The sequence below is a fragment of the Morone saxatilis genome, unplaced genomic scaffold (genome assembly GCF_004916995.1).
Source record: "Morone saxatilis isolate NCDOM2014 unplaced genomic scaffold, NCSU_SB_2.0 Contig24, whole genome shotgun sequence".
Lineage (NCBI taxonomy): Eukaryota > Metazoa > Chordata > Actinopteri > Moronidae > Morone > Morone saxatilis.
Genome location: NW_023339807.1, coordinates 12,050,918 through 12,077,441, shown reverse-complemented (window position 1 = coordinate 12,077,441; position 26,524 = coordinate 12,050,918). Strand labels below are relative to the sequence as shown.

Genomic DNA, 26,524 nt, shown 5'->3' with positions numbered 1-26,524 from the left:
CCCCCCCCCCCCCTCCCCATACACTGGCCCCCGCAAAAAGCCCCTTTGCATACAGTGTGATTCAGAATAAGTAATTGACCCTGGACTTAATCATCTTCCGATGTGAGGAAACCAAAGCCCCAGAGACGGACAAAAACAGCAACAAAAAAAGATTTATGTGTTACAGTCAGAGTCTGTGGGGCAGAACATTGTTTTTCTATTTGTCTGTGTATATATGTTCACTATGATTCATACTGCACATGGACCTCACTGCTGTTCTGGAAAAAAAACAGAACAACCTGTGGCAAAGGTAAGCTGCTAGCTGGGATCAGGTAAACACACACAGGGGAAGAGTATGTAAAGAATGCTACAATGACACACAGGGACGACCTTTGCAGCTACTTCATTTGGAAATACTGTCATTTGTCACTGACAGAAAGAACAGATCCAGTATGTGTAATGTAATGTAATGTCTGCAATGTTTGTCTAATATAACTTTATTGTGGTTCATATCATAAAAGTAGAAGCATATCAAAACCTTCTGGGCGTGTACATTACAGAGTATTACAGAGTAATGGCAAAACCCGTTTAATTAATAATTAATAGCTGCTCATTTAAAATGTATAAAACGATAGCAGGGCGTTTGTATGCTGCATGACTCTAACTTAGGTAGGATGCAAATGATGTTTTTAGAGACTTCTGTATTGGTATATGCTGTAGGACCATGTTACTACATACAAAACCATACCATTAAGTTAAAATAAACTGTTCGTAACCAGGAGTAGTAGCAGCAGGCTAAGATATTTGAAATAAACTCTCGCGTCACATTCTTTATCTTATCTTTAGCGTCAATAAAAGAGGCTTTTTCTTACCCTCCTGGCCGTGAACACCTACGGAACAGACGCTAAAAGTGATCCAGAAACCGGTAATAAGAGACTTCACAGCATCTCGGATGTTTTCGTACTTTGCAAGCATGATTTCCAGAGCTCTGTGTGGAAAAAAGTAAGGTGCAAGCCCCGATGTCTCGAGTCTGGCTTCAGTGAAAAGTTCTAGTACAAAGTACTGACTGTTTACTATTGGCCACGAGACGTAAACTCGACCTCTCATTGGCTCTCCGTCGGTGTCAATCAAACAACCCCAGGCATTCCATTCCCAAATAGGGGAGGGCGGACTTGTAGGTGTGCGCTGATCTGAGACCAGCAGTTAACAGTAATACTAATTTACTCTCGTTTGCTAATATGTCAACACTGAACCTGGATCTCAGACTGTCATGTTCCTTTATGGAGGCCATTTTATAAACTCAAAGGGTGAAATGAGGCGTTCAAACGTCAATATGGTGAAGAACAACATTTGCAAACACATTTTCTGTGTGACCAATAAACACCACATTTCTGTCCTCAAAGAAAGTGCAAACCCTGCCATCTTCTGGTGAAACACAGGCAACGACAACAATACAACACGCTAACTGTTGAGAACATCGTTTACTGCATGACAACCAACACAATTGGGCCACACAAGTGGCAACTGACAAAAAAGGGTAGAGCTGCTGAATCTTAAACGTACCAGGAGGGCAAATAAACATTTTCACGACTTCCTTTGTGGTGTAAAGGTGTTTGTAAAGGTTGAAATGCTCCTACATATGCAGTGCCGTGGCTCAGAGGTGCTGAAACAAAGCCGTGCACTCGCACATAAGAGCACTTTGACCGATTTACGCATCGCGTGCGAACTAACCGCTTCTCGTGACAGCGGGACAGATGCTTCTCAGGCAAATGCTGCGTTCACTGCAGGAAGTGTAACGAAGCAGCACGGCGCATGCTCTTCTGCCTCTCCGACAAACGGAGGATGAATTATCCCCTGCTGTAAAAACGGTAGGTAAAACTATGACAGTATTCTTTAAAGTAGCAGGTCGTGTGTTTGAGCTTTGGTTTCGACCCTGTGGTCTTTTGGGCACCCTCTGTGGAAGAGGAGCGCGCGCCGTCGCACCGTTGTTGGCCGGGGTGTGCGTGCTGCCGCACCAACAGACGTCAGTTTGAGTGGGTGAAGGAGGGTGAGGAAGACACGCAACTGTCGGTGTAGGAGTTGGTGATCCACCAAAGGGGCTCTTGATATAGTGTTGGAATATGTTGATCAGTTTATTGTAGGCTGCTTTTCACTGCATGGAAAGGTTGCCTGTTTTGTTTCTCCACCATGGAATAATCCTAACAGTTTGTGAATTAATTTCTCCTCCATTTCTCTCTCTGCTATTTATATTGTCGCCCAGTGTATCTAACGCCTCAGCTGCTGATAGTGCAGGAAAGAATATTGTGGACAAGACCACACTAGAATTAATGCAGTGAGCATGTATTATGTATTGTTCTGTAACTATTTACCAGGTGGGAATTTGCATTGCTTTGTCCCCCTGATTGCTATGACCATAGATAGTAGTCCAGTGGACAGTTTATTCACATTTGACCCCTATAACATGTGTTTATGATGATGTATGTTTGTCAGCACTATATTGTCAGTAATTAAGGACATGCCAGGACCTTATACTTCATAGTTTAACTGTAAGCTTTTCAGGAATTGTATAGGATAGCCTACTAATACTTAAGGCCTATATAAATGACTGTCTCTGGAAACTAATATCAACTGGAATTTGCTTAATAAGACTTGGTGACACTGATGCAGATTGAAACAGGTCTTTTATTGGTGTCATATTTGTGGAAAAAGTGGAGACCTAAATGCAACAAGGTTGCATAACGCAGTACTGATCTGACTGAGAGTTTCTCTCTAAATAGATTAATACATTTCACCTGTTGAGTCCACTGTTGATGTCATATAACGGCATCATTTATTTTTATTTATTTATTTTTTTTTTTTTTACAGTTTAGGCCTTATAACCCAGGTTCTAGTTAAAACCTTAAGCTCATGTCCCATCATCTAGGATTGTGCATTCTCAACAGCAGTATGGAAAACAAGGCCTGCCTATGTGAGGATTATGTCACTTTAAACCCAGTATGGATTCATTTCTATGACAGTTGCATGCCAGAAAAGACTGATGGGGGAGGCTTTCATTGACTTGTGTACGCATTAAATAGCCTCACTGCATGCGTGTGTGTGTGATCTGGATGTTAACATGCGTGCTCGACCCCCTCTGCGTGCAGCTCTTGTGGGGAGGGGTGATGGCGGGTGCTGAGGTCACTGTGTCTTCAGGGGATCTCATGACGGTGAAGGAAGAGGAAGGGGAGTCCAGTGGCAACAACCATAAGACTCAAGTCATCCTGCACCTGCAGCCCATTCTGCACGGGTAACATGGCTTATCATTATATCACTAAAGGGCAAAATAGATGTTTAGCATTTGCTGTGTGACAACATAGAGAAGCAAACGTACACGTACAGAAGGATTTGTATAAATGTTTAGGCAGATATTCAGCTTGATAACATAAAACCTTCTTCCCTGCCCACATCATTCAACATTACTACTATTCATATTCAGTTTAATGCAGGCTTATACGTCAAAGAATCTAACAGTAAGCTATGTGGAGAAAAGGAAAAACACTTTGTTTTCAATAAGGTTAGACAGCAGTAGCTATTCACACTCTGATGATAAAATTCAGAACTATTCAACTATCAGCTAACATGAAATGATTATTGTGTTAAATGTGAGAATCTGTCGCCCTCTGCAGGGTAAATGACGACATTGCTGACACTGGCACTACAGTCTTGGCCATAGAGACACATCATGGTACGTGACAAAGATATTTCCATTCACTGCTGACATTAAACTTGTCAGACACAAAGGAACATAAAATCAATAACTTACTTAATACAATGAAGGTATTCTGTGCACGAATGAATCCAATTCACAGTGTATTTCAAGCTGTACTGATATTTAACAACTGTGTATTTGGCTTTAGAAGACAGTAAAGCAGAAGGAGAGGAGATCGAGTATGGCTACCCCATCACCTGTGGAGACAGCAGGGCGGTTCTGCTTTTTAAGAAGTTTGTGTGCCCTGGGATCAATGTCCGATGTGTCAAAGTTCTAATCAAAAGGTGAATTATGAATTTATCAGTTAGAATTATTTTTTCTTAAAATCAGACACGATATTCGTTTTACATTCTCGTCTGAATATTTCTTCCTTCTCTTACAGTTCAATGACCAGCTCATCAGTCCTAAGCAGTTTGTACATCTGGCAGGGAAAGCCACTCTGAAGGACTGGAAGAGGGCCATCAGACTGGGAGGGGTAATGCTCAGGTAGACCTAAATTAAAGAAAAACACAATTTGTCTGTCTGTCCTCTTCCTCAAAGCTGCTGTGGAGACACATGCATGCTAACTGTAAATCTAAAGTCCTTCAGATTACTTTGTTGTGTTGACGTTAAAGTGTCAGACGTTAAACACCTCAATCTACTGCAGTCATATGTCATTCATATAATATGCACTTGTGTGGAGCCTGTCTGTGTTGGGGTTTGCCAGTACATTCCAGAGGTAGTCGGTAAGCAGCGTTATTATGATAGCAGGATCAAATAACACGCAAGCAAGCTGCTGAGTGATACTTCTCACCCCTTTATCGTGTTTGCACTTGTTCTTAGTGTTACAGTGAGTCAATATACCAGCCCAATAGGCAATATCTGCTCTTTTCATCTTTATTCCTTTAGAGGTCAGATCAATGGGCTTTGTGTCAAGCAAACCTCTGGGAAGCTATTGGGATTGATTAAATCCATACTTTAAACCCCCTCTGCAGCTGTGTAACACAAATATTTTCTTGGGTACTCTGTGATGTTCTTTTAAACCTGCTTCTCCTCACGTAGAAAAATGATGGACTCCGGCCAGATAGATTTCTACCAGCATGACACAGTGTGCAGCAACACCTGCCGCAGCACTAAATTTGATGTGCTGATCAACAGCACACGGCTTCCCCCGGGGACCTTAGTGCAGCAGAGCCCGTCATGTCTGGCACTCGACCCTCTCGGAGGACAGGTGCCTCCCCTGACAGGTAGATTTCAGTTGGCATTTACGGTTTGATGTTTTTTCTCCCACATATGCTGGGGCCTGATGTACTGATGCAGATAAAAACTTTTGAAGCCACCTGGATATAATTTATCAGCAAGAACGAAACAAGAATAGTTACTTCTCACTTGGGCCGCAAAGATGTATCGTGAGAGAGGTAAATCGCGATACAAATCTGCAAATCTGGGAAGATTCAAATCTGAGATGTAAAATGGTGATACTCCTTTTAAACAGCAGAGGTCACTATTTACTACTTAAAAAAAAAACGATTTTATAATTTGATGCAGAAAATGTATGAGAAAATATACTTTACTATACTAAATATATTTTTTATACTTCATATTATAAATCAATTGTGAACCCAGTATTGTGAATTGTATCAAATCGTGAGTTGAGTATATCGTTACATCCTCATTGAGTGTAGTGTTACATCCCTATTTCTGACACATGAATTAGAAAATGTAACACAAAGAACAGTCATATACCTTTAATAATGCACCACTTTCCTTCCCAAGCAACCACTGCACATAAATCTTCTATGATCTATGAAATATCTAGGAAAAAACTGACAGATTTCCTTGTCTTCCCTCTGCCTACTCACGTTCTATGGCAATATGAGAAGTTTATGCGCTCTATTTACAGTATATTGCTTTGCACTTTCATTTCAGGTGAGGTTGTACATGATGCAGCAGAGGTAGAGGAACTCTTGGAAGAGAAGTTCAGTGCAACAGCAGAGTGGAGCCCTGGTCCAGCCCGGCCTGTAAATCCCACAACAGCCAATGGACATGCTGCAAAGAGGAAGAAGGCTGACACACCTGGTAGATATGAGAAAGACTATAGAGGCGCTTGTTAAACAGCCTGAACAGGATGAAAAAAAAGTGGGTATGGAGAAAAAGACACAGAAGAGGGTTGGGTGATTGGACAAATGTATTGATTATTAAGACTTAAGAGAGGCTTCATTCATTTACTGATGGTCTGGCCTTGCACATTATCCTACAAAGCAGGAAACTGCTCACCTGCAGTGCTCCATTGTAGCTTTGACAGGAGACACCACATGGATATATGTTTTGTTTAGGCACAGATTCAGCCCACTGACTTTAAGTTCTCCAGAGGCCACGCATTTGTAAGCCACGTCCTATCACTGATGGATGAAAATGTTAGCTGAAGAGGAAAATTAATACTACATTTAGACTTAAACCATCATTGCCTGAATAATAAACAGAACAACAGGTGAATAATGACAACTGTGAACATTAACATCAGTCTACCTGCAGTCTGTCAGTCCCTTGTGTCAAGCCTCTTGCAGCCACTGCTGCTTGACACCTCTGATGCATTGAGCCAATGAATCTCTGAATCTGCTGGATGTTCCTGCAGACTGGCTTTAAAATGTTGCTGACCACTGGCAGGTACAAAGTCACGTCCTTTTATATTACCATTGACGGCATCTGACATTTCTAAGTGTGGCTTTTTCTTGCAGGGACCTATGCTTTGATTTAAGGGCTTTTAAAGGTGACCTGATTAGGCATTGTTCCAGCTGGACTAGAGTCGGTAACATAGCCTCAAGTGATCTTTTGTGTGAATGGCAAATTGCAGTGCCTCACTGCACAAGCAATATTGCTTGTCACAGGTCTTAAAACAAATTGACAACTCTCAGCGAACGTACTCAGCCTATAGCTACGCTCCTCTATCTCCAGAAATGTGTTTCTTTCCATTAGTGTACATTCCCGACATGGTGAGATACATGAATTTAGCTTCAGATAGCTGTAAATGGGATTTGGAATATTTTCCGTGGGCACATTGCATTTATCTTGACAGACATTTAAGCAAATGTGAAAGTGGACGCATTTCTCGCAAGATAAGATATCAAGCATTTCTAACATTTTATCACTCTAATATACTTAACTTCTTTTCTGCGCAGTTTTGTACAGATCCCAAGTAATTTTTCAGTCCCCCTCCAGTCTGCCCTGTCCTCCTTTCTCTCCTCCTAGAGCGCCTCTTTTCTAACCCATTTTCCTTACTCTTTCCTCTCTACCTCCATCACCCATTTAACATCCACTTGCCAAGTGCGGCACCTCTCCCATTTCCTCTATCTCGTTATATCTTTTTTTCATTGTTTCTCCAACCCTGACACTTCTTCCTATATTTCCCTCCTCAATTTATTACTCTCTTTCAACCCCTAAACTCTGCCCAGAGCTCACTTCCAGACATTTCCCTGCCTCAATACTCCATCTCATTTATCCCACATTTCTTATTTATTTTGCTCTGCCTTTTCTTCCCATTGAGTCCAACTCCACAGCTTGCATAGGAATTCATACTTTCTCACAAATACTCAAATCACTTTACCATTATCACACATATACCACTTTCTCTCATTTCTCTGTGGCACTTTCACATATTTAAATAAAAAGATAAACAAACACACACATGCACCACACAGTTTCCCCATATATAATATCCTACCTAATTGACCTTCTCTAGATGACGTGTTGAGCCTGTGGAAGGGAGTAGCAGACTCAGGGCTGATGGGGGAGGTCCTGTCCAGTCTCCAGACTGAAATATCAGCTACTCTTAAAGGAGTGGAGGTTCGCAGTGAGAACGCCAACCTGCAGGAGACAGGTGAGTTCCCACAGTGGTACCCAGCTAACCCCATGACTGTGAAAATAATTGATTTAAACTTAGTCAAATGTCATTCAAGTAAAAAAAAAAAAAGTAAATACATTTTTAAAAATGACTTGTAATATTACTCTGCCAAAAGGAAATGAATGGGCATTGATTTTTAAAAAAGTGATTTTATGTGGACAAGCTGACTTTTGATATTTTTGTTTTCTCAGATGCCGTCATACTTAATTCCCTGTGTAAGATGTTTGGGCTTTTAGACTCAGTAAAGCAAGCTCTGGTCCTGAAGTGCAGCCAGGATGAAGAGAACAAAATACATAACAATGTTTGTGGTGAGAAAACTGTTGAAGGCAACATACAGTACATACAGTGATACCCCAGCTGATTGTATGAACTAATATCCTGTTTTTTTCTTAGCGTTGGATGAGATTTTGGAAGACCAGAGGAAGCAGGATCGTGATAAAAGCACCTCCTCCAAAATGAAATCCTCGAAACACCTCCGCAATCAGCGTCACAACCCCTCAAACAGCCACAACTTGCTGTCCCCCGTCAAATTGGGCCCACCGATCCAGCCTTTCTCCTTTACCGGTTTATCACCTGCATCTTACGCTCAGATCACCATCAAACCTCAGCTCTTTAGCCATTTCTCTGCCTCCACTGGACAGCGTCACCCTGCGGAGGCTGGCAAGATGGACAGAGACGGCCATGGTGCCACTCTGGAGAGGGAGCGTGACATCAGTGAGATAGAAACTCAGGAGAAGCTCCACAGGCCCAGACAGGAGGGTGTGAAGACAGAGGACACCTCAGGGATCCACAAAGAGCATGGACAAAGGACTGTTAAGTTTCAAGAAGACCCTCACCGTAGAAATGAGGAGACAGAAGGCTTGCATGGCATTGAAAAGGTGATTATAGGAAGAAAGGCATTAAAGAAACATAAAAGTAAGTGAGGGAGAAAGATAATCCCAAAGGGACTAAAAGGGGAATTAAAAAACAAAAACATTTTGTATTCTCATATATGTTGTGGTTACTTCAGTTGTTTGCAGTGTTACAAGCGCACATTTGTTCTTGCATTGAGTTGTTTGTAAAAGACACATTCAAGAAGAGCATTTTGGTTCATTCTTTTTATTTTTATCAACTCACAACACAGTAAAGCTGAAATGATTAGTTGATTCACTGATTGGTCCACTGACAAAACATTAATTGGCAGCAATTTTGATAAATGATAATAATCATTTAAGTAATTTTTCTAAGCAAAATGTTCTTATTCAAATGTGAATATTCACTGGTTTTCCTATTCTTACCATTGGGTTTTTGACTGTTGGTCAAACAAAATTTGCAATATTTTATAACAGGAAAATGTCACTTTGGGCTCTGGGGAATTGCAATGAGCATTTTTTACAATTTTATTTTACATTTTATAGGCCAGAAATTATAAATTGATTATTTGAAGTTTAATTGATAATGAAAGTAATTGTTGCTGCCCTGAAACATTCTAAAGAATTAGAAACATATATGTGTGACAGTAAGTATTTCTACATTTTTAAGATGCCTTTCACATGTCAATGTAAATAATATTTACCGTATCTAAAAATATTTGGCACCTTTTTCAGGTATTTGTGACAAATATTTCCTCATACTTTTATAAATAATTTCTGATACTATTTATAATTGAAAATCCATATTTTGTGAGTTAACCTTGTGTGGTGAATTTTATATAATTTTGATTTTGTGAAATACAGTATATCTCACTCAGGCTTGTATTTAGGCCCTTGTTATTATGCCTAAAACCTGCCTAAGATCTATGCACCAGACACTGTCTGAAGAATAGATTATTCCTAATTTTTGACAGTGAAAACTATTAGTAAACTTTAGTAAGTATTGTGACTGTTGACGTGCTATTGCTTTAAACCGGGTACTGTTTACCAATCTTGTTAATTTACTCCCCTTTATCATAGAAAAAATATAAAAGAGAAAAAGATGTTATGCACATGAGAGTATGATGAAAATGACTGAAAATGACGCTGATGGTCCGATATGATCATGTAAGACAATGAACACATTTAAATAAAATACTTTGTTTCATATTTTAACAGAAGCCTGTGTTAAAGAGCTAACTTCACCATTGTTGATGAGAATTGTAAAATGCTGGACTTACTGCAGGAAGACAATATATGTATTCTTTGAAGTTTATTTTTATTTTTATACTGTGTTGGTGTTAATCTAAGATGTTTCATTAACCCTCCTTACAGTGTAGGTCCGTTGTGAATACTTTACTTCAGTTCCATTTATAAAAACAGAAGTCAATTGGTAATCCAACAGAAAATCACACGGGAGAAAATGGCTGCTCTGTGGTTTCACCTCACAGGATTGTCAGACTTGTGGTCACACAGCAGTCACTAATGTCAAACACTCATTTTCCATTTGACAGACAAATGAAATTGATTTTTCTGATATCACTGTTTGGTGTATGGCACCTCAGTTTTACCTCACAGACAGCAGCGTAGCAGCCGCTTTCTGCCCCGTGTTTTCTGTTCTTTTACTTTTGAAGCACCTTTTTGCATGCCAAGGCCATGTGATAGACAGTAATACTTTGATAGCCAGCCTTTGACAACTTCTCTCAGAACTGTAATGATATGTTATTATAAATCTATGCACAACACTGCCTGTGCAGATGTAGCTGTTTGCGAGGGATCATGAGTGGCAGCTGATAAAAAATCAGAGACTTTCATCATGGTGCAGCTGTCAGCATATTGGATTTGAACAGTATTTTGCGACATCCTGTTCGGTTTACTGCAAATTAAACTATCATGCAGTTGAACAGATTCAGGCCAAAATACTCCCTAGTTTAAATAAATTGCTACTCTGTGCCTTGAATACCAGGGTGCAAAATGGCTGCCATGCATCAAGCAGGTGTAATTACAGGTGTTAGCTTGACATACGCTGTGCTCCTTTGGTTAAATTAAGTAATTTGCTGAGCAATCCATCGTTCATCTGTCATCCAGGGCTAACAACATTAGAGGCTGAGATATGCACTCATGTTGGAAGCCTTAGATGCGTTTGTTGGCCCTCTTTAATTTAATCCCCAGCTTTAATGTTCACACTTGACAACAAAATGAATGATGAATAACCTGCATAATGGCATCATGGTCCAATTGGGATTCCTGGAGCCAAAGCTAAACGTGTGAGCCCAGCAATGTTTTAACACCAGCTTGGGTCATGCAGAGCAGTGGCTGCAGCATCAGCACTTGTGCAAGATGTTTGATTTCAAAGGTGAATCTCGGGGCCTGGGTAGTGTTGTAATGATATATGAGAAGACACCTTGCAGCGTGTGACCAGTGTCCAACAACTCATAATCAAACACTGTATATATATATCGTATATATTGTATATCGTGCTATGTTAAAGTCACAGTGGCTTTTCTACATGAAGGTGTTTACATGTAAATTTAAATTAAAAGTGTAAATGAAATCCAAGAGTGATTTCTGCCAGGTATTCTTCAACAAACATGGCCAGCTGTTGGTATAGAAGAAAATTTAAGATCATCAGTCACAAACTCAATGCACACAACATAATTTATGGAGATAAATCCTTCGCACCTGTCAGGAGGTGTGAAGGCATGCTTACCTGTCTGTCATGTGTGAATATACGGCTGTCCTCAGCTGTAAAACAGCAGCTAAAACGAGAAAGGTTATGTGTATAGCTGGGATAATTAGACTTCAGTTAGGTGATTTTAAAACAAGAGAATGACTATAATACTGTTTAATGCAGAAACAAGAAATTACATGTGTTACTTTTAAAACAAAGCCACGTAATGAGTATTTTCTCTGCCTGTTGTTGTCAGAGTGATAATCCCGTACTTATGCTGCTGGGTGCATGGTGACAGCTGCTAGGAGCTGCTGGGCAGTGAAGATTAAGTAACGTCTCATTAAAATTAAGCCAAATTGATGTAAAAACAGAGAAAGAGATCAGCACCTTGTCCTTGTCTCTGCACATGCACACCAACACACATGGATGCTTGTTTTTAATCACTTAGAGGGACATTGCATTGAGTTACATTTATTCCCCTTATGACTACATGCCTCACCCCAACTCTTACTCTGACCTTAACAAACACCAAGTCTTAATTCTTAAATGTATTGCGGGGATGAACAAAATTGAGGATAAGACCCGATAATGTGTGTGAATAGACTTTTTGTCCCTGTGTGATTAATACAAGCACACACACACACACACCTTTATGCTTCAATACTTGCAAGGACCTTGACCTTAACCATCCCAACTACAAGCCTAACCCAAATCCCAGCCCCAGACTCTAAATCTAATTCGGATCCTCACCTTAAAATCCGGTTTTAAACCTCAAACGACACTTTGAAGAAGCAAAGAGTTCACATATCCACACTTTCCAGAAATGTCCACACTCTGAACATCTGAAACTCTTACTGGTCCCCACAAAGGTGCAAGTACAGCAGCACACAAACACACAGTCTGGGTTTTTTTTGCTTGGCAGACGTTTGAATACCACAGTGCCGTTGCCGGACTCGGCCGCTTGGAGGCGCCCGGCTCATACTTTGTGTCAGCAGAGTAGTGGAGGCTGGGAAGGAAAGTGGGCTTGAGAAAGAAATCTCTTCCCTGAACTGTTTACCCTGACGTCAGTTTGCAGGACTAGCTCTGCCCTGTCTCCTCACTGTCTCTGAAACTCCACTCAGTGAGAATTGTGGGAGTAGATAGGCTCGGCTCTATTACTTGCGCGCCCGGACCTCACGGAGTGAATGAAATGATTTCTCCTGCACATTTAAAGTGGACTAAAACAGCTACACGATGAACACCTGCGCCTTTCTGTTGATTTTGGCTGTTCAGATCTACGCCGATGGCATTGAGGGGCCAACAGGTAAGTCACATATTCATGTCGATCTCCTTAAACGCAGTTGGGAAGTTTTAACATGTGAATGAAACTCCGCTAAAAGCAAAAGCAGAGCGAGTCTGGTGGAGATGCCAACTTTGTGCCCCCTTTCTCCAACACGCTGCTGCGTTTATCTGCTTAACGCTGCTTCCCATGACTTTCTGAACGGGACAATGTTAGTCCCCAAGGCTGAAGATAAAAACACATTATTTAATAACTTTATGAGTCTATTAAGTTTTTTTTTTTTTTTTGCTAATATGTTGCGTATTTAGGAGGACTGAGTCTGGGTGTTCTGGGGAAAGCTCCCATTTCCCAAAACATCACAATCCTCTGCGCTACGCTGCTTCTGCCTTTTTGTTATTGCTCAAGCATATTTAAAGGCGCAAGGTAGCCTAAACGGTGTTTGACATTGCGATCAAAAGTTAGATATCAGTGCATTCAGGGAAACGGTTTTTCTTCAAAACGGAATGAGCGACACTCCCACGACCTTTAGGCAATTCAGTCAATACTTGTGAGGATGAATCTCCCAAATCCCAACAGCCTGAACCAATCTGTGATGACTTCTAGAGTCCGAAACCTGGAGTTGCTCCATACTGGCATTGGGCTGCATATTTGTATGTGACTCTAAGTTAAGTTTACATCTTAATGAGGTTTGAGGAAGTTAAATGCTTATTGATTTTTTTTTAAACAAAATTCCCATAATAGCCTAATATACCAATATGTAAGCTTATTCTACTTTGGGAAAATAAAGCTCTCAAAGCTGTTGGATTTTTCTCATGATGTGATGAGCTGTCTCTCTGGGCTTTTTTTTTATTTGGTTGTCTAGCTGTAGAAAACATTAATGCTTACAAATCAGCTTTAAATCTTCCAAGATGATGAGGAGAATGACACATGGTTGGCAGATAAGACCTTTCCTCCTAAAAGTCCTCTTTTCTGTTTTGTGTGCAAACAAGCTTGATTGTAACATGGCCAGAAATGTTTTTTTTTTCAGATAAAAGGATCAAAATTATGCAATTTCTTAAATTGTTTCTAGACTCTGACGTTTTCCCATTTCATTTTTCACGGCAGTGTTGCAGTAGGATAAATAAATCTTCCCAAATTTGCAAATCAGCCACATATCAGGGTGATGGAAAGAGAGAGACAGAGTGTTAAAAATAAACGTCTTTTATAGGAATCTGACACAGACCTTTTCATATTCAGTCACATTCATGTTTTGAAAATCTGCTTTTATTCTCTGTATTCTATTAGTTATTCATGCAATGTAATTACAGTGCTGTATTTTTGGTATTTTTTTGTCGAAAGGCTAAAATGGCTTGGGCCTGTTTGAGTCTCTTTGTCTCACGCGCACACACACACACAGGCACACATATATGTGCATAGTTTACCCCTGTAGAACATAAAACCAGGCTAATAAGGCAGTAATATTAATAACATTTACACTGCAGGCTGCTTCAACACTGTATAACAATGCTGCACAGTGTTTTGTCACATGCATGTTGAAAAGGCTGATTATGTTGCGATCACAAGGAGATTTGACTTGTTATTTGGCAAACATTCGTATTTCTCATTGGCAAGTGCTTGTGTTTTTATAAAGACTGGGGAAATCTAGAAATGCTAAGTAGTACAACACTTCTATGTATAACTTGCTGTAAAAGAAACAACAACAAAACCATGCAAGCGGAATGTGTATTGTCAAGAGCTGAATGGAGCAGTTCATTAGGAGGAATGGGCTGAGACATATGAAGGATTAAATCACATACACAGGTAATTAAAAGAGCTGAATGGAACAGTGATGCTCCACTGCGGCTGTGTGTGAGTGTCTGTTAACAAAAAATGTACACAGCGTCAGTTCTTTTGTTTGTTAACTGGAGTGTTGCAAGCCTCGCCATCTGCACTTTTACCTCGCCATTAGCTGCTGATAGTTAACGCTGATAGTTTTCATGGTTTCTTCTCTATGTGACTAATCCCCTTGGCTGGACTCCCTTCATTCTTACATCCTTATAGGAGGGGACATTAACTAGCATGAATGCAGCCTTGACTCCCACAGTCTTCATCATCCTCTGCTTTGATCAACACTTTGCCTTCATTGCTGTGATTGCGTGAAGACCACACCTTAACCTTGAATTCTTAATAACAGTTAAGTCCCCGCACTCCTTTGGGGATTTCTCGCCTTTCTCACCCGATCTAATCCATATTTTCCATAACTCTTTCTTGCGTATGCTGCGGTCGGTCCAAGCTGTCAGTTCAGGGGATGTGAAATTATTAGAGGCTATAAAATATGGAAGCTCTCTGCTGCACTGGGCTGACTGTAGTGAGGTTGATAAGAGTAGAAAAACATCACGTTCGCATCATGTTTTCTCGGACACAAAGAGGTTATGAACATAAAAAGTCCAGTGTTTTTTTTTCTTTCATGGTGTAAAGCCCAATATGACACTTTCACTCCTCTGTTGTCTCTTATGGGAGTTCAATGGTTGTTCACTTACCATCTGTCTCCTCTATTAGCAGCAAATGTTATGTGTGCCTGTGTAATTATCCTGTGTCTCATGACTCCTTTCCCAGTTTGATCTAAAGTTAAGGCAGAATATCCTTTTTGCTTATTTCAGTGAAAAAGATAACACTTGGATTGAGATGAAAAGGACTGTGAAGCCCGGACTGTGAAGCCCAGACTGTCTAGCTAAAGCATGGCATAGAATGAATAATATTTAAGGGCTTCAAGTTTACACTGTATAAACTTAATCAGTAGCACTGGGAAATGTAACTTATGGGACCACCAGCACTCATAAGCATAAAGGGATTAGAGCTGCAACAATATTGTGATCATGGAGTCATCATCCTAGTCATTTTTTTAAGCAAAAAACGCCTAACATGTGCAGGTCCACTTTTGAAGATAATAGTTTCTTTGTCATACATGATAGTAAACTGAATATCTTTTGGTTTTTGACTGCTGGTCAGACAAAACAAGACAAGACATTTTATAGACAAAATCTGCCCAGATTTAAAGGGTTTAACAGGTGATCTGACGCACAGGAACACTAGAGATAAAACAGGATATAGAGAAGGCTTTACTTAAAAGAGGGCTAATATATTTAGTGCGTGACCAAAATTCTTAACATGGAACATATTTCTTCAAAAGAATGGACAATTTTTAACCATGCTCTCTGTACCAATTGTATTGCAAAGGGTAATTATTGTTACATTATTCATCTCACAGCACCATTTGTAGCTGTTACATATTCGTTCCTGAGAACCCATTAGACGTGTTCACTATAGTAGTCATATAACTGAATGGGAAAGAAGATGCATTGGGAATTATTGTAGGAAAAAAGAAAAAAAGTAACCATCATGTAGAAAATGTTGCCTTGCACCACAGAGTTGCAGCAAATCCACATAGTGGAAGTGTTCCCTGCAGGAGCCAGGCCACCATCTGTGGATTGAGGGTGATGGGCGGCAGGGATTGGGCCTAAATCAGACTCCTGAAAAGACTGGTTGATTTCCATCTTTGCGGGATCACAGGCAGTAATTCAGACAGCAGATGGAAAACTTTGCAACAAGGAGGGAGGCGATTGGAGGGGGAAAAAAGTGGAGAGAATTTCCAGGGAGAAGCTGAGAATGACAGAGAGATATATTCAGATAGATCGTCAGGATGTTTTGTTTTCGGCTGAGGGCACAGCAGGACTCACGCTGGGCTCGTGTGTGCTGGCCATTTTGCCTTCAGCCCTTGTGTGAATGATTAAACAGGGTGCTTATGAGAGGAGTCTTGCTCTGCAGTGTGTCTCTTCCAGTTTCTGTCTCTGATCTATTGTAATGTGGGGCTACGTGGAGGAGAGCCAGCCCCCGATTGGCTTATTCATCTCACAAGACTGGAAGATGAAACATATCCATCTATTGTATGTGTTCAAAGAATTCTGCTTAATGCCAAGTTCCACGATTGGTACTCCTCATCACTGGAAGCTTGTGTCCAATCAGGGACCTCCTCTGTTGCGAGCTGGTCTCATTTCTCATTTTCTTGTGATGCATTTCACGATAGCTTCTGCTGTGCTGAGCATGCAGACATTTCTTTATGCTAGACTGCAGCTCCCGCACATCTTGTGATTGTTGTGCTTAATTAATCCTGCTAAGCATTTTGTTGTTATTGTTTTAATTATCACACGTTACTGTTCTCTTTCTAAATTAGTTCAAACTTTAATTTTTTGTTAAAGGCTTTGTGAGTTGTGGAGGATTGTTTGCTCTTCAGAAAGGTCAAGTACAGGTTGGGAGTCGTGGTTTCCAAGGCAGAGAAAGAGCAGGTTTTGCCTTTGAAAAGAGGACAATGCTCAAAAGCGGTGCCTCCTCTGCCATTTAGCCCGGCTCTCCACTCTGTGCCTGCGCCTGCTTATATTGAGTCTCACTGGCCAATTCTGCAGGCCAACAAACATCTCTGAAAAGACCCGCTTGGAGGGAATTGTTATTATTAATTTGAAACTTGCACTCTGTGTCGAATGCTATGAATGTTTTAGCATATTGATGAAAATACAGTATGAGTATATGTGTGTGTATTGGTTTCACATTTTTGTGTGTATGTGCTACTCAGCATACTTGTTCATTAGCGCCTTTGCCTGTAAGAGCTGGAAATCAAGTGCCGAAGTCTTGCCATGCAGGAAGGTCCCACAGTGTCGAGTGACACAGCCCTGACACTGATGCTAGCGGGGGCTAGAGCTGTCACAACCATAAGCTCTTCAGGGTTACTGTGAGACCTTCCAGCACCCTGGAAGAGATGCCAAGACGAGAGATTTACAGTCAGTGGCCTGCCTTGGCCTGCCTCTTCCTTTCCACTCTGCAGCAAGAGCCAGAGTGCAGGCTTCACAGCTCCCTCAGCCAGGTGTTATTAATGTGGTATTGATCTTTCAAACTCCGGCAAGTCCATTTTACTTAAATTTGATCAAAGTGGCATCCCGAGTGTGGCCTGCAAGTTTGATGTAGGAGTGGGAATCAGCCAGCCAGCCAGCCAGCCAGCCAGCCAGCCAGGACTTGCATGACATAAACGCTACAAGGAGCTGGGTTTGCATCAGAGGAATGTTAGCAGTATTGTGTAGACCAAAGGACAGGAAAAAGTAGAAATCCTCTCAGACATCAAAAGAGTAGTGCCTCATTTCCATAAGAAGGCCATGTGTATTACAAATAAGCTCCAAAATATCCTGTTGATGTACTGGTCGAAAATGACAGGACTATTATACTCATTATCACTTAAAAGCATATGTTTTACTTGAATAATGGACAGAGAAATTTATCATTCAACACAGATGGGCCTGTGTTCATAGCCTGGATATGAAGGAGAGTGAGACTGCATAGCTCGAGCACACACACACACACACACACACACACACACAGATGTGTAATTATCCCACAAAGAAATAAGCAGGGCTGTGAGGTACAGCCGTTTCAGTCCTTGTTTTCTTCCCCCTAGGTAGCAAGCTCCAGACTACAAAAAGTGGGTCTGCAAGACTGATGCTGCGAGTGTTGCTCCTTATCCCCTACCCAGAGGAAAGAAAGCCTCCTGAGCAGTTTATATTTAGCCCACTGGCCGTGTTTCAGTACTTTACCTTTCTCCTGTGTCAACAAAGTTAGAGCCAGATTCTCCCTCTGTTGTGGTGTATGTAGTGTGTAACAAATGCTCAGGTCACTGGAGTCAGGGTTCAGGATTAGGCCACGATTGTAGTGTCGAGAACTGACCTGTTGTTGAGCCGCCTGTTCGTTCTCTGCATATGAAACCCCCCAGTGAAATCTGAACCACTGACACTCCTCTAAAAGTCAAAACACTCTCTTCAGGACATTTTTCTCCCTGGTGGTGTAATGGATGCAGGCTTTAGTTGTCTTTGTGCCACGATGCCTGCTCTCTACGGGGTAAGTGGTATTTCTGGTTTGACCACTCCCTTTGGGCAGATATCCTTTCAGAGACCCAGCCATGAACCTGAACACTTATCATCTTGATGTATCTCACACTTATTAGACTGATACTCTTTCACATAAACTTTATTAGGACAGTGGAAATTGAAGAGCATTAAAGTGAAACAGAGCATGGATAATGTCTAGTGTGCTGATTTAAAAGAGCACAGTATTCGAGGCCTTCACAGCATAAAATCTATCTAATTCTGAGCTCTTTTAAAGAAATGCCATTTCTGCTCAGTTATATAGCTTCTAGGTTACATTATCGTCCCAGTTTGGTGTTGAATTGAAGGCATTTTGTCCCTCCTTCCATGCATGCACAGTGGTGACACTCAGCTGTGACATCTGCTGTTGCTGGTGGGTTATGGGTAGGTCATGGCAGCTGTGGTAGCACAGGTGCCAGCTGGCGGTAAATCAGTCAAGGGACTGATTCCAAACCTGTTGAGCGCATATAACATGTATGAAGAGTAGTTGATTTACAGTCTCATTTATAAATAAGAATGTGACGTTGACTAACCTTGTTTTTGGATGAATGACATTAATGGGTTTTTTGAAGGAGCTCATCTGGAGTGTCTGAGTCCATGAAATCTTTAGTTGAAGTGAAAACATCAGACTCACCCAAACTGGAATTGCAGTGATGTGAATGTTGCATGCAGTTTCATCACAGTTCCATGCAGGGAAAAATCCACAGTAGTCTGCCAGTTTTGTAATTTTTGTTATTATTGCAGAATGCATGTAATCCGTACTCTACTCTGGACTGCCGGGGCATTGTATTGGTCTCTTATTTAAATGTAAATAGAAACGGTGGATACGCAGTGTATGGGCGTGTGCTATAATATGCTATGCTAGCAGCATGCTGGCTTCTGACCGCCAGTTGGGTTGAAAAGCTTTCGTCAAGTGATGTTTGTAAAGAGAGTTTGAGAACTCGGCCAGGCTTGGATGCTTTGTTCTGATTCAGGTGTTGAAGTGAGACAGAACAAAAGCAGAGCCTATTGATTTCTCAAACACAGGCTGTCACAGTCAGCTTATTGTCTTCTTCCTCTTGAAACTCTCCTTTTCGATCCTACATGACCTCCCATCACAATCCTCCTTTGACATGCCGCTATTTCAGCAGTTGCTCAGGGGATTGTGAGTACCTTTTTTATAAAAAAAAAAAAACAAAACCCATCCCTCTCCCCCTTGGTGGCTGCACTTTGTATCGCTGTAAGAAATTTCAGGGGCAAGCAGTTCAGGGTTCGCCTCCTTGTACCTTTTCACTCATGTCACAGTATTCAGGTGGTATAATTGCCTGAGGGCAAAGAGATGATCTCTACTTGCTGCCCAGTGTATTTAGACAGTGTGTGAGTCAGTTCTGCAGGGACACTAATGAAGAGAGATAGCTCCTGACCAAGAAAATATGTGCCCTTTATCTTCAGATCCCTGTGCTATTATTGTGTTGCTCAGAAACGGGTACAACACAGTTCCTCATAATGTCTGCATATGTGCTTTGATGTGTAGGTCTGTTTAAACACACCCAGACAAGTGATCTTCTTCTTATCCGAATGCCACGTGGGGGTAGCCTTACCAAACCTTCCTTTAGGGCACTCTGATGTTTCACAGCCCTCCAGTGCCGTCCAGGGTCCTTCTTTGTTGGTGATTGCTTAACTGCTTGGCGTTCTTGAGAGACAGCTCATCAAACAGTTTGAAAGACCTTTGTTTGTTCCTGTGCTGGCCGCTCGACTTGGCCCGCCAGCCAAGGGAAGACTGAGAACGGGGAGGTGATTGCCCCAAGACATGAGGGGCTTATGGGTGGAAGTGAAGTGGTGAAGTGGGCACCAACAAGACCCAGAGCCGTGTTTGAGGAGCCTCTCAAGTTTCCTTCTGCAGTCAGGTCAGTCATGTCAACAATAATGTGGATACGTTTTGAAAATAAATGTTTTTCATGGCTTACCATTAATGCTAAGCTGGCACTAAAAATCGACCCTTTGGGAAATGCTTGCCATGGATGATTTTTGAAACACTGGTCTCACATTGTCATGTGAACAGGGAAAAGGGGAGCTTTTCAGAAATGCTGACACCACCATTGTGATATGATCTACTGTAAAGCCGCCGGCTCAAGGGACCTGCGCAGGCCCAGTGGAGGAGATTTAGGCACTGTTCTGTAGTTTTCTGGCAATTTGATATGAATGGCTAACTTTTTGAGAATGGCCTGGAAAGACTAATGTGGACAGAAAGCTTTTGTGCCATTTTCAAATAGCATAGACCTTCTACAGCCAAAGGCAATGCACCGTTTGCGTGTGTCACTTTAGCACAAAACCAGAAATATGCAAGAATGTCCAGGGAGCCCACGGGGTGTCGTTAACAAAGGGCTTAATTCAAAACCACAAACAGAAGATTATAATAATTGCTTAGCCTCGGTGTGGGTGTGTGGGGGAGTTTGAGTGGGTTTTTGAATGCATTCTGGCAAGTGCCCAGGTGTGTGTTTTGTATGTGTGGAAGGGGCAGATTGGTGATTGTTCCCACCTGATTATATGTAAATATTTGCTGAACTCCGTTGGCCATTTTGAACTTCTATAAATCACAGCCATGTGGATTATTATGAAGCTTTTGTTTGCTTTATTCCTCCACAGTGTGAAAATGCTAATAAGAAAAATTTGCATACTGTTCTTAGGACACATTCTTCTGATGATAAATACATTGCACTGCAAAGATCAAGAAGCTGCGGTTTGCCATTAAAACAGGCATTGGAGCCATTCTGTGTTTAGAGAGTAGCTGGAGTACACAGTGTGTCAGGGACCACGGAGCAGGTCGGCCCTGGCCTTTGTCTGTCCAGACAGCCAGGGTAATTAAGAATCAGCTTAGGCTGGGATTAAGGCTGGAAGTAGGCTGATCACAGGGGACAGGAGAAAAGGCATTAGGAGAATGGTGGTTAATATGGGTATTACTCTGCTTAGCAGTGGTATCATGTGACAATAAGACAACTGACAATGGAACCCTGTTGATGCTCAGATCCCTCGCTCTGCGCTAATAGGCTTTACTTCAGATAGCTTTGTTTACCCACAGTATGCACTCCACCTTCCTGCTTTATCTTCCTTCCTCACACATTCAAACTTTTTCAAATTTGTCTCAACCTAATTAGAAAATGGTAATATTTTGCTGTACACCTCCCTGAGGCATTTTAGCAGTGTTCAGACGTATTTGCCTTACAACAGCACCTTTGAAACGAAACATGCGTGATTGTTCATCTCTCTTGTGAATGCACACACACACACACACTCTTGCTGTTTTTGAGATATTTTTGTAGAATGTAATTAATGTTCTCATTAACTGAGTGAACGAGCTGTAAGGCAGAACTAAGAGCCTGATACCCTCGGGTCCTTGCCCTCCTCTACTTTAGGAAACATGGTCGCTGAAACTGATAGCCTGTTTGGCATGTGAAACAGAGAATGGAAAGATAGCTGCTTTCTTGTTAGTGCAGCCTTTTATTGTAAGCCACATGCAGAGGTAACCTGAGGCTTGTAGCCTGTGCACCACAAGTGAAGCCATTTGTTGCCCTTTAGAAAAGATATGGAACCAGGCCAGTGTGAATAATTACAACGCATGGAGAGGGTTTATCCAAACATAGAAAGGTCAAATCACATGGCCCACCTAATTCTTATTTACAATGAACCTGTGCATTTATTCCTGGTATCAGTTCTGCGTGTATTGGAAAACATTCCTGCAGGTGGATAGTTGGCAGAATTATCAGGGCATGACGTGACACAGCAATGCTTTGTTTTGACCTTGTTGAGAGGGAGCAGGGAATTGTTTTCCACAGTCTTTAAGAGCTAATCCCATCAGAGGGACTGCGCAGCATGGAGGGCTAACTCAGTCACGTCTGAGGTAGCACTGCCAGAACAAGAGGCAGACAGGAATGTGTTTGTCTGGCTAACTTGGCTTTATTCACTCCTGACTGGAAAAGCAAAGGAGCAAAACTCCTCCCAGACAACTTGACTTCTTAATTCCTTTCTCTGAGCCAGGGTAAGGAGCGAGTGTCTGATTTTGTGAGCCTCTGTGTGTCAGTGAAAACAAGAGGCAACTTTTGATTGGGATTCAGTAGTGGTTTGGGGAGATGCAATGGTGGCTCAGTCTGTCATTATGGCAGATGAATTAACTAGGTTTTACCTCTCAGAGGAGGGTTCCTCGCTTCACTGCTTGTCTGTTGGCTTGGTTAGGCACATGTGCTCCTGGGGGAACGGGCTCATTCAGTGCTTAGGGCATGGAACTGAGGATTTATCCCAGTCCAGTGAGTCCCTGTGGCGCCACAAACTCCTGCTGAAGGATTTAAGATCGGTCTGTCCGTCTGTCTGTTTTTTTTCTGCAGAGATTGAGTAGAAAGATTTTTCTTTAGTTGCAATAAATGTCTGCACCTGTGGTTGATACGCTCTGGTTGAAATTAATAATGCGAAGTGTGGGTGAAAGGTGAAATTCAGAGGAGTTATTGAGAAGGAAATGTGGTTTTCATAAGTGGTGACTATTGTGTGCTCATACTAAACTGCTGAACAAAAAAAAAAAACTTTCTGAGAAGTCCCTCTTTATAAGAGTTTCAACAAATAGCTTATTAATGGTTAAAATGGTTTACTAATGCTTTATAGACCAGTTCTAAAACATTAATACACAACATGTTTGGCGTTCTATTTTGTAAGAAATCTCTTTGGCTAGTTATCCTGTCCAAATCTTTTAAGACATTAGAGTTAATATTTAATTATCACGTTGTTAATAGATGGAATTTGTTTTAGCAGCTCCTCTGCAGAAGGTCAGAGATCAAACAGTCCAGTGGAGTTGGTTTACTGATAAATTCAAGAGCTTAAAAGAAAAAACTGCTTGAGGAGGATAAATACTAGCCAGATAAATGAAAAGCCCTGCTCTAAATATTTCACACAAGTATGATGTCTTTACAAGGTTTTCCCTGGGTAAACATGAAGCTAAAGCAGCCATGGCTAAAAACAGTCCAAAGTTAGATTTAGCCCAATATTTCGACTAATTTTAGTGAGTGTAGCTCAAAACTCGATGCAGTTGCTTCACAGTAATCGGTTGCCATCTGGTCTTCAAGGCTTTTATTGTGAAGCAGCAGCAGAAAGTGTTGAGTCGGAATTACCAGAAGACAAACATGGAAAGCATCTGCTTTCTTTCTCACAGCTGTTGTCTGCGGCTGCAGCTCTTCAGCCAGGTTTAGTCATTGTGATGTATTGCCGTCCCCTTTTTTTAATGGATGTCTCAATCATTAAATGTAGTATTCAGTCATTCATACGTGGTTGAAAATATCTTCGATGGCTTCAGCCTTGATCATGTAGACCAACATGGGACAACCCTACTCTTTTTTCCTTTTTTTAAATTCAGCTTAAGCGCTTTCATATGACGTCTCGTGTGTGCAATATAAAATACTGTATTTTGTAAAACTGTCTGTCATTTTTTATAATAGCCATGACAGACTCTCTAACAATCCCCCATGTTGAGCTGGTCCTGTGATCCAGAAACTGGCCATGAAGTAAAAATAGATATCACTGAGCTTTCTAAAAGACATATCTTTCACATCCTTCCCTGTGTCAAGGTGCTTTTCCGTTCTCAATTTATCTTTATTCACTGCTCCATCATTCCCACTGCGTGTTTCACCAGGTTTGTGTTTCCTCTCCATCTTTGTCCTTGTCCTCTCAGCCTTAGGGCTTCTAGGGGATCTACAGTACGCTCAGTGTTTCTGGGAAGGGTTCAGTATTCTAGGCAGGGTGAGTATAGGCTCAAAGCAGACCTGTCTGTGAGTATGTGTGTCTGCCTACCTCCCCAGGCACTCATTAAGCTGGTGTGTGAAGGTGTGTGTTTCCGGAGGCTGTGGGGGGAAACATGCACGCATGCGGACGTTAAAAGGCCCCCGACAGGGACATAATTTCCCAGCCCGGGGCGATGGGAGAAGGTAACTTCATTAGCCAGTTCCCGCTGTACAGATTAACTTGATTATACTAACCAAGTCTCAATGGCAACAGTGCTGCAGAGTACAAATGTCACACCTGGAACCAAAATCTGTGTATCTTTTTTTCTTTTTTTAGAAGTTGTGGTGTGAGTGTGTGTGTCTGTGTGTGTGTGTGTGTGTGTGTGGTTGCATGTGTGGGTCGGTGTGTGCAATGGAGGGAAGGAGAGAAGGAGGGTCAAATGATACACCTGGGACATTTGGCTGCTCTGTAATTTGCAAAGTGACTCATCTTCAGGTAATGAGCAGGTACTGGTTTAGAAACTCCTTTCTATAATTTAGTTGATTGAAGTCACACTCCTGCTTTAATGCATGCCTGCGCGTGTGCACACTAGCAGCTTCTTCTTTAAGGTTTTAGGAACACACCCGTCTTCCCCCCTTTTTTTTTGCTTTAACATTCCCGCCTCAGTACCACAAAGCGTAACTATCAGTTTTTCCCCACTTAGACTGTATCTGCAATATCTGTCAACATATCTTTTACACGTAATATGCACAAAGATCTGCAGTCATGCATAGTCACGCACTTGCCCTTTCATTACTCGCAGGGCAAACAATATTAACCTCTTTTAACCTAAATTGATCCACAGCACCTCTTGACTTTACTCTCTACATTAGTTGATGGGATTGGCGTGGGTTTACAGATTTGTTAGTGCTCTTTGTGCCCCTGATGTGCACCTTGGGCAATAGAATTAACAAGATAAGTTTGGATCATTCACAGGCAGCAGTTTATTGAAACAATCACTCGCCATATCTTCATGGCCATTTTTGCAGCCCTGTTCCTCTCCCTAAGACTTTATTGACCAGAAAATAGAAGAATTTAGTCTCCTCAGGCATGTTAGATTAAAACTGTCTAAGCCTTCCGCATGAAGCTGCGTGCTTCAGATTAAACACTTTAAATCTCTTGAGGGAGTTGTCGTGAAGGCCACTTTCATGAATAGTCTCGCCTCTTATCCTGTAATGCATTGTTATAGCTTTGTGTCTGCACTCACCTGTTGAAACATTTTTTTCCCCTCTGAATCTGTGTATACTCTGCAAATTCTGTATTCCTCACACACACACTGCTATAATATAACATTCATAGGCAAGGCTTTAGTGCCATTCCAGACTAAAACGTATTCCTAAGCCCTCTGTCAGACTCCCAGTGAGGTTTTTTTTTTTTTCCTGACCTACAAATGCTTCAGAAAACACACACACACATGCTTGGGCTTGTCAGCTCCCCAGTCATGTATCCTGGTCAAGGTGAAGGAGTGTGAAGGGGGCAGTCGAAACTAGAGAAATGCAGACACATGGAGATGAGAGGAGGGAACGAGGGAAAGAAAACGCAGCCTCTCACATGTCCTGCAGACAGCGGCCCTGCTGTTGTCAGTCTCAAGCTGACAAGCCAGATTCAGTTGGATTCTGCCGAGCTGCCGCTTTGATAAAATGTTTGCAGGAAATGAGGAAAACTGAACTGACTGCAACCTCTGGCTTTAAAACACGACGCTCATGAAAATGAAGTTGTCCTGGCGATGATTGCTGGAAGAGTGCTCTGGGGCTCATTTTTCTTTCCTCGGTCACTGCTCAGCAAAGATTACAGTAACAGATTTTGACACTGTAGGGTAAATGAGCACATGGACACATATATGTTTATAAGTGCATATTATAATTTCAGGAAAATTGCAGCTTTCAAACTCTCCAGTCATCTCCGTTATCATGGCACTGTGTGTGGCATGGCTTTACAGTAGAGCCACTAGGCACCAACGAACCCAGACAAAGGCAGCCACTCAGGTAGATCATTAGTGGTTATATCAACATGAAAGCTCATAACACGCCATGGTATGTTATTATCTCAGCAGCCACTGTACTCACATTGTTTTGGCCTCTGGCAGTACACAGGGTGGAGAGCTTCCTGTCACAGGTCTGGTTTTCCGTGCCACCACTTTTTCGGGGGGCTGGGGGTCGGCTGCTTCTGTGGAGAAATACTGCCCCTCTCTCTATGGCCTTTGATAACATTATGTACATCAGGAAAAATAACTAGGAATGGTCACATGGTCAGGACTGGCCTTTTCTGCTCCCTGCCAACAGGGTCATATGAGCAGAGCAAGGCAGAGAGGGTTTCTACAGCAGACTGGACAAATTTTCAGAATCAGAAATACTTTA

At 41.7% G+C, this 26,524-nt stretch overlaps 3 protein-coding genes across 6 annotated transcripts in view; 2 read left to right on the top strand and 1 right to left on the bottom strand.

Moving 5' to 3' along the window:
- si:dkey-34d22.1 (discoidin, CUB and LCCL domain-containing protein 1) overlaps positions 1-954 on the bottom strand; it is a 10,858-nt gene extending 9,904 nt beyond the window's left edge. For both annotated transcript variants that reach the window (XM_035671945.1, XM_035671946.1), the window contains exon 1: positions 852-954. In XM_035671945.1, the coding sequence (XP_035527838.1) occupies positions 852-954 (103 nt within the window). The remainder of the gene's footprint in view (positions 1-851) is intronic.
- A 565-nt stretch (positions 955-1,519) lies between these two features.
- LOC118335389 (glucocorticoid modulatory element-binding protein 1-like) lies at positions 1,520-9,725 on the top strand. Of its 2 annotated transcripts, none has more exons than XM_035671641.1 (10): positions 1,520-1,847; positions 3,123-3,265; positions 3,645-3,703; positions 3,879-3,997; positions 4,110-4,213; positions 4,769-4,953; positions 5,636-5,785; positions 7,446-7,583; positions 7,799-7,915; positions 8,001-9,725. In XM_035671641.1, exons 2-10 carry the CDS (start codon positions 3,141-3,143, stop codon positions 8,528-8,530), a joined length of 1,527 nt encoding a protein of 508 aa, XP_035527534.1. In that variant the 5' UTR covers positions 1,520-1,847; positions 3,123-3,140; the 3' UTR covers positions 8,531-9,725. The 2 variants fall into 2 exon arrangements, with proteins under 2 accessions (XP_035527534.1, XP_035527533.1); XM_035671640.1 differs by having other exon boundaries at positions 1,521-1,847; positions 3,876-3,997.
- A 2,497-nt stretch (positions 9,726-12,222) lies between these two features.
- The window catches only part of ptprub (protein tyrosine phosphatase receptor type Ub), a 144,755-nt gene continuing 130,453 nt past the window's right edge, over positions 12,223-26,524 (top strand). For both annotated transcript variants that reach the window (XM_035672501.1, XM_035672500.1), the window contains exon 1: positions 12,223-12,471. In XM_035672501.1, the coding sequence (XP_035528394.1) occupies positions 12,402-12,471 (70 nt within the window). In that variant the 5' untranslated portion in view covers positions 12,223-12,401. The remainder of the gene's footprint in view (positions 12,472-26,524) is intronic.

Excerpts from the sequence above, each read along its gene's own strand:
- LOC118335389 (XM_035671640.1), top strand. The coding sequence starts at position 3,141 with ATGGCGGGTGCTGAGGTCACTGTGTCTTCAGGGGATCTCATGACGGTG. Across the intron at positions 3,266-3,644 it reads CTGCAGCCCATTCTGCACGG|GGTAAATGACGACATTGCTG; the intron begins GTAACATGGCTT and ends CGCCCTCTGCAG. Across the intron at positions 4,954-5,635 it reads ACAGGTGCCTCCCCTGACAG|GTGAGGTTGTACATGATGCA; the intron begins GTAGATTTCAGT and ends CTTTCATTTCAG.